At 36.6% G+C, this 8447-nt stretch overlaps 1 protein-coding gene and 1 pseudogene across 1 annotated transcript in view; both read left to right on the top strand.

Moving 5' to 3' along the window:
- The window catches only part of LOC129391527 (DNA (cytosine-5)-methyltransferase 1-like), a 107344-nt pseudogene that overhangs the window by 60214 nt on the left and 38683 nt on the right, over positions 1-8447 (top strand).
- LOC112062669 (RNA/RNP complex-1-interacting phosphatase-like) overlaps positions 1-8447 on the top strand; it is a 17476-nt gene that overhangs the window by 3570 nt on the left and 5459 nt on the right. Inside the window, 1 exon segment of the mRNA XM_028478570.2 lies at positions 2526-2649. Coding sequence (XP_028334371.1) covers positions 2526-2649 — 124 coding nt within the window.

Here is an 8447-nt window from a genome sequence, read left to right as displayed (position 1 = left end):
ATGCTTAAGAAATTCTATAAGCTTCCATGTTCTATATTTTGAAAATGAAGTAAGCTTTTAGTAAGAATAGTAGTAGCCTAAAAGGAAAGAAATGTATGTCCATTATGTCTTTAGCACTTTTTTAAGCAGTTGCCTGAGCATGTTTAAGCATCATGGTAAAACACAATTGTTCTCTAAGTTTTATGCTTTCTTTTCCTAATACCTTCTGATATAGTACAGAAACCCATATATTCACCAGTGTCTATAACCAAAACTTTTTCATCATCCTCAACAAAAACTCTGTAACCATCAAACAGTAACAACCCCATTTTTCCTCCCACCAGCCCTTGGTAACCTCTATTCCATTTTCTGTCACTATGAATTTGCCTGTTCTAGGTACCTCGTGTAAGTGGAATCTACAATATTTGTCCTTCTATGTCTGGCTTATTTCACTAAACCTAGTGTTTTCAAGGTTCATCCATGTTATAGCATGTAACAAAATGCCATTCCTTTTCTGGCTTAATAAATCCCACTGTGTATATGCCATAGTTTGTTATTCATTGGTTGATTGACATTTGGGTTGTTTCCACCTTGTAGCTTTGTGAATCATGCTGCTATGATCATTGGTGTACAAATATTTGTTCAAATCCCTGCTTTCAGTTCTCTTAGATGTGCAGTGTAGGTAGTAGCAGAGTTGTTGGATCATATATGGTAGCTGTACATTTAACCTTTGAGAAACTGCCAAACTTTTCTACAGTGTCTTGTTTTTAAACAATTATCACAAATTTTAAACATATACAAAAGTATACAAAATACTGTGAGTGTTCCTTGTATACCCATGAACACATCCAGCTTTAATATTTACCAACTGATGGCTGTCACGTTTTATCTATACCCCCACCTGTTTCACCCTATTCCATAGTATCTTGAAGCAGCTCCGAGACAACATGTAATTACACCTATACATTTTGGTATGTATATTTAAAATATAGGACTTTTATTCCTTAATATCATTTTTTAATATTAAATACCCAGTGAGTGCTCAAATTTACAGTTGTCTCCTAAATGTCATAAAAAATTGTTTTTAAGAATTTTGAATTAGATCCAAATAAGGTCCACACTTTGCTGTTGATTTTTAGCTCTCTGAAGTCTTATTTAATCTATAGGTTCTCCCTCCATGTCTCTCTCACTTTTTTTTCCTCCTTGAATTTTATTTTTAAAGAAACCAGGTAATTTGTCCCATCTAGATTTTGATGATTACATTCCATGTGTTGTTAACATATTCTTCAATCCTTTTATTTCCTATAAATTGGTAGTTGATCAGAATGAAGCTTGCATGTTTTGTTTTGGCAAGAGTTTCATAGGTGATGATGTGTTCTTCCATGGAGACGTATAATTGTCTCTTTCTGTGATATTAGCAGTCACAGATGATTCATACCTACATCCATTAATTCAGTTGAGGCTTCAAAAACTGGTGAATTCTGTTGTTCTTTTTTCACTTATTAGCTGGGTATATTTCTATCAGGAGTAGATTCCCCTCATCAACTACTTGGTTGCCCAGTTGGAGAGGCATGATTCTCTTTTTTTTTTTTTTTCCGGTACACGGGCCTCTCACTTGTGGTCCCTCCCGTTGCGGAGCACAGGCTCCGGACACGCAGGCTCAGCGGCCATGGCTCACGGGCCTAGCCGCTCCGCGGCATGCGGGATCTTCCCAGACCGGGGCACGAACCCGTGTCCCCTGCATCGGCAGGCGGACTCTCAACCACTGCGCCACCAGGGAAGCCCTCTTCTTTTATTTAACAGTTTTCAAAATAATTGATTCACAAATATCCTCCAGTGGTGACCAATTTTTTTAAATTTATTTATACATATCACCGGGGACTCCGTTACAGTTATCATTCTAATTGAGGTCCTATCTTTGGCCAGTTGGAGCTTCTCAGTGACTCCTGAGTCCTTTTGATATGACATCAGTTGTTTCTAGACTTTTTCAGTGGTCAGAGCTGAGAGATATGTATGTTTTTAATATAAAATATGTCATATGTTCATACTGCTACTTTCCATTTAAATTCAGAACTACAGAATTTTCACTTATCCTTTTCTGTCTTCTATTGATAGTCTACTTTCTCCCACCCCAAGAATACCAGTTCTCAACAATGCCTGAAATTTGCTCTATTTCCTAATTTGAATCCAAGTTTTTCTGACTCTATTCTACTATTCTACTTAAATCACAGCCTCTTTATGGCCCTTGAAATGTAAGATAGAAGATAAATGTAGGTAGAACTGTTTATATCATTTTGAGTTACATGTGCATTCATTCACATAGATTTGCTTTTCCTTTTGCATGCCTAGTAATTGTCCATTCTGCAGTTTTAATGAAAATCAGGTGATGCTGGTTAAAGCAGCTTTGGAAAAAATGGCTCTCATCAGAATGACTGACATACTAAGTTTAATGTACTCTCTTGGTTTATAGTCTGCCTTCTCTAATTAATTTTTTATTCTTTTCTTACAAATGAAGTAATACATATTTGCATGGTTTTGCCTTATAGAACTTACCAGAAACTATTCCTTATTTAAGAATTTGTACAATTGGGCATCAGGTGCCAGATGATGACACTATTTTTAAATTCCAATGTGCTGTTAATGGGTTGTTGAAAGAAAATAACGATAATGGTGAGTTGTTTCTGTTTTTTTTTTTGCCTTTACCTGAAATTTGGTATGTATTTTGAGTGGGGTTGGGGACTTTTAACATTTTTAATAGTTCTGGCATTAGACCTGTTGTGTTTGGTAACATTAAGGTGGAAATGTCTGATGGTGCTAATAGAGTACAGTGTTTTTCCTGTTTATGGTCACAAACAGTTTAGTTTGGAAAGTGATTTTTGTGAGAAATATGAACTGAACTAGCTTACTTATCTCTTTTTTTTAAAAAAAGAGATAAGTATGTAGTTTCCATTTGAGATAAGTATGTATTTTCCATTCAAATGGAAAATAAATAAAAAGATAAATATGTTCTTTTGTCCTATTTATTGGTTGAGAGGTGGAAGAAAAGGTTAAGACTCTCAGGTTCTCAGCGTACTGTTGTGTTTGGTAACATTAAGGTGGAAATGTCTGATGGTGCTAATAGAGTACAGTGTTTTTCCTGTTTATGGTCACAAACAATTTAGTTGAGTTTGGAAAGTGATTTTTGTGAGAAATATGAACTGAACTAGCTTACTTACCTCTTTTTAAAAAATTTGAATGGAAAATACATAAAAAGATAAAAATGTTCTTTTGTCCTATTTATTGGTTGAGATGTGGAAGAAAAGGTTAAGACTCTCAGGTTCTTAGCGTATATAAAAGAGAAAACAAAAAGCAAAGGTTCGGAGTGGGACAGATCCCTAGAAGCAAAACAAAAGAGAGTGGACCAGAAGAGTGGCTTCCTCATCATATGTGTTCAAGATATTTTTGCTGCTTTTACCCTTTGGGTGCAAGTGAGGAAGAATACTACCACCTCTTATACTTATCTTCAGACAGGAAGAACTTAAAAGGCTGGTGTTTTCTTGTTTCCGCTTTAAGATCTACTCTGTTGATAGTAGGTCTTAATAGCGTCTGAATTTTAAGGACCTTGTTTCCGCTTTAAGATCTACTCTGTTGTTAGTAGGTCTTAATAGCGTCTGAATTTTAAGGACCCACTTGCCTTTTTCTAGCATCTAACTATCAGAAGGAACATGGTATTTGCCGTGTTTTAAGACTGAGGAATCTTTCTTCTTTGGAACACCACTGAACCACATGAGAAAGTGTTCATTTTGTCCTCTTTCTAAATTTAGCCTGAGGAATGTGCAATTTATTAAATAAATCTAACAGACAGTAAGTATTCCGTGTATTTATAGAATGATGCACATATATACATAAAACAGGGAGTAGGGGAGAAGGAATAGAGATGGAGGTGGGAAGATAGGGGATAGGAGGTGAGAGAGAGAAGGAGAGACTGGAATTTCAAGATAAATTTTCATTCTATAACATGGTTGCTTAGTGCCGGTACTAGCTCTTAAACATCTTAAGCCCTATTCACAGATCTTCCCTGTACTTTAGCTTTAAAACTTGAAAGGCTTGTCCTTACCTGTGATAACCAGGGTGTCTAGAAAGGAGGCAAATTATCTGATTTGTGTTAACTGTAGTCACAGAAATGTTACCTCTTAAGATGTTAGGGTGCAGCTGCTGGCCTACTCACTTCCTCCAGGCTCCTTTGTGTGTGTTCTGTCTGTTCCGCGTGGGCTAGAAGATCCTTACAAGTGCATGAGAACACATTTGTAAACCTTGATTGTTCACATGTTATACCAAGTGTAGTCCATTGCATATGCTGACTCATCTGTGGGTCTTCTGCATGCAGTGGGCTAACTTCACCATGCTCTCTGCCATTGCAGTCTAAGGACCTTAGCTATGATCCGTTGGTGGCTTCCTCTCCTATAAGCCCCTCCCACAGATGCCAGGCTCACTGATAAAGAGGAGGAGAGTCTACTATCCACTCCCTAGAATTGGTAGAGACTCAGAAAATAAATTGTTTTAGTAAACACTGAGAGGCTTATAGGTTTGTTGTTAGGGCACAGGGATACAGAGGTGACTAGAAGTCTTTGTTCAGTAGCAACTTACAGTTATCTTGGAAGGTAAACATGTAGTGACTATAAGTGGATTACTTATAATAAAAGAATCAAGTGCAGCAGGAATATAGAGGAAAAATTGAGGAAGGCCTGACCGATTAGACATTATTTGAGCTGGGCTTGGGGGAAGAGGATTTTGTCAGAATGAGGAAAGGACAGCCCAGGTATTGGGAACAGGTACTAAAGGCACAGGGCTTGAACTTTTGCTCTGGAGGGGCAGCCTCTGATGTGACTAGAGGGTAGTGTGAAAGGGCAAAGAATTCATACATTCATTTTCAGCAAATATTTACATAACACCTTCTAAGTTGAAGGCACTGTTCTAGGAAGTAGGAAAAGAACAAAGTTCTTTCCCTTACGTACTTTACGTTCTAGTGGGGGAGAGAGATAAATAAATAAGTAAATATATGGAGTGTCAGGTGGTGCTAAATTCATTGGAAAATAACAAAACAAGATGAAGAGGTGAGGGAATGTGGTAGGTGATCAGGGACACCTGTTTTATAGTCAGACTTATTGGTGTCCATTGTACTCATGGTTTAAACAGGACTGGCTATCTCATCTGCAGGTGAGTTGCCAACCCCAAGAGGCAGACCATGTTTAAATTGTTCTGTTTACAATAGTAATGTAAGCTAATGTAAGCTGAATGCAAAAAATGCAGTCAGAGAAATGTATGAAGTGGAAGGCAATTTTGCCCCCTACTCAGAGGTTACCACCAGTAATAATTTAGCACATATTTTTTAGACGTAAAAATGCAGATATGAGCATATACGATGGTCCCTTTGTATCTGCAGGGGATTGGTTTTAGGACTCCCCATGGATACCAAAATCCTCGGATGCTCAAGTACCATATGTAAAATGGTGTAGGATAATCGGCCTTCCATATCTGCAGGATATGGAACCGTTGGATATACAGAACTGACTGTACATGTGATTTAATGGTATAGTATTCAGACATTTTGGTTTATCATTTAATATATGGTGGACATCTTCCTAGGAAAATATTTGGAGACATCATTCTTATTTACTTATTATTATTTTTTCCCTCCAAATTTGCTTTATGTAGTTGGATAGAAATTACTGAACAAAAATTTCAGCAAGATACATGTAACAATTTAATAGAACCAGAGACTCTAATTCTTTCAGTTTTTCTCAAACTCATCATGGGGTCATAAGAAAATTAACCAACATGCATACTACTACAGTTAAATGTCAAATCTTTAAGTGCTTATGACATACTAAGTTCTTGTATAATGCACTTATGAAGAACCCTTCAAGAGACGTGTGTTTTGTATGTAGAAAAGTGTTAAGAGTCAAATATTCAACTCAATGTAAAATAATAAGAAACACGTCTGATTTGTTAGGTTGAGATTGCTTCTCCTTTTACTAATGAATGATTTATTTAGCTGTAGTATCACTGAGCTGACTCATCATGGGGTCGTAAGAAAATTAACCAACATGCATACTACTACAGTTAAATGTCAAATCTTTTAAGTTCTTATGACATACTAAATTCTTGTATAATGCACTATGAAGAACCCTTCAAGAGACTTGTGTTTTGTATGTAGAAAAGTGTTAAGAGTCAAATATTCAACTCAATATAAAATAATAAGAAACACTTCTGATTTGTTAGGTTGAGATTGCTTCTCCTTTTACTAATGAATGATTTATTTAGCTGTAGTATCACTGAGCTGAACAAATATGTCACCTTCGAGTACATAAGGAAAAATAAACACATGCTAAATGGGTAAAACATTACAACTACATCTTTCCTAGACCATCTCTACTTCTAACACTTCAGAAGCTCAGAGATTCAGAGTGTTCTTATATTAATTGCAAGAAAAATATAAAGGAGAAATTCCTTCTTTTTTGAGATCACAACTGTGAAGTCGTGATTATACAAATTCTGCATTTGTGTGCAAAACATGAAACACATTTATCTTAATTCTCCCTGCTTAGAATTGTCAGTCAACTAGCAGGACTTTCCTTCCAAGAAACAGAGACTGAGATGTGTTTTATATGACTTCAGTAACCTCAGCACTACAATAAGAAGACATGCAGTATCCTTTTGCTGTGGTTCAAGACAACAGGGAAGGAGGTCACAGGAAAGAATAAATCGAAATTGCTACAACTGAGAAACTTTTCTCAGTTTAACCATGGTGCCAGTTTCATTTTTACATAAGCATGGTGGCATAATTCAAGCTCAGTAAATCAGAATTCTTAATGTTGAAAATTTACCTTGACTTTTAATTATCACCATATTAACAACCAAAATAATTAGATGAAACACATAAGAAAGGGTAATGTTAAACCCCACTTTACTAGAGTTAGTTTCTGGACACGTTAACTCATTTTTTTAATAGAAGAGGGACAGTGAGTCTCAGTTTGCTTACAGCTAGGAGATCACTTTGAATTCTGCATTTCTTAGCTGCAAACAGATACAGTACTTGTAACAGGTTATAAATAAACTGGTTTTCAAGCACAGAGCCAGCCCCAACAGTAATAGTACACTATTTAAAAAGACCTAAGGCAATGAATTCCATTTCCAATGGAAAAAAAGAATCATGGTCTTGGACAAACAATTCTGAATGGTTTACTTAACAGTCCCGTAGTAGTTCTTCCTTGCTCGTAGAACTTTATGATTTTTTTGAGGAGTGAAGCATTCAGCTTTAGTGGATAAATCCTTGTTAGGCTGAGACAATCATTATATCCCTCTTTGCCATGAATTGTCTTATGAATGTTCATATCAATCTGTTTTGGAAAATGAGTAATTAGGGGAAGGCTCTTATTGTGCTTATGAGAAGGATATTTTTCTCTGAACAATGATAAATATGCATTAGGAAAATGACCATTTGGACTCTTCTGCTTCCTCCTTGTTTTGTGAGAATATGACACTTGGTTTTACAGCAGCCATCTTGTGACCCTGAGATGATCATATGCCAATAATGACAAATGGTAGATTAGAAAGAACCAGCCAAGACAGAAAACAGCAACATCAATAATAACAACAATCACAGCAAAAGAACAATGGGACCTTAACTTGTGGAGTTCCTATAAAGTAAAAAACAAATGCTCTATGTTTATTCTAAAAAAAACAGAACTATGCAAACAAGCTTAAAACTACTTTTTTGTGCCAGTGTTATAAAATGTAGCTTTAAATAAAACCTTAACCCAAATGCCAGCAACTTCAGAAAAGAATTTGGGTAGGGGGAAGAAGAAATTTATCTCACTTAGGAAAAACAACCACTATCTTTATCCTAATCTTCGACACATAAGTGAAACATGGGTGAAGGCTTTACATAAAAATAGCATCCTACTTTTCCCCCTAAATTTCTAAAATATCACGTAGTTTTCCCCAACATCTGCAGCCGTTCAGGAATTTTTAGGAAACTTTCATGCATGATCTTAATTCCCAATCCCTGGCTCTTTGGGCTCAACGACAAAAGATCAAAACCACCAAAAATGATGGTTCACTTGAAGTCAGGTGAGAGACACTGGCTCAGTTCGTCTCGTAGGACAAAAGCAGTGCTGCCTCAACTGTCTCCATGCAGGAGGGGCACGTGAAGGATCTCATCAGCCAGTCATCTGTACAGCCCAGGTGATCTGCATACACAGCAGAAATCAAATTGGGTTCGCATAAACAAAGTCCATCATAGAGATCACAAACTCCCGGATCTTTTTTTTTTAATATTTGTTTTATTTAATTAATTAATTTATTTGTTTGTTTGCACCGTGTCTTATTTGCAGCCGGTGGGCTCCTTAGTTGTGGCATGCAAACTCTTAGTTGCGGCATGCATGTGGGATCTAGTTCCCTGACCAGGGAATGAACCCGGGCCCCCT

The sequence above is a fragment of the Physeter macrocephalus genome, chromosome 18 (genome assembly GCF_002837175.3).
Source record: "Physeter macrocephalus isolate SW-GA chromosome 18, ASM283717v5, whole genome shotgun sequence".
In the NCBI taxonomy this organism is placed as follows: Eukaryota; Metazoa; Chordata; class Mammalia; order Artiodactyla; family Physeteridae; genus Physeter; species Physeter macrocephalus.
Note: the sequence above shows the minus strand (reverse complement) of the source record. Positions and strands in the feature narration are given on the sequence as shown.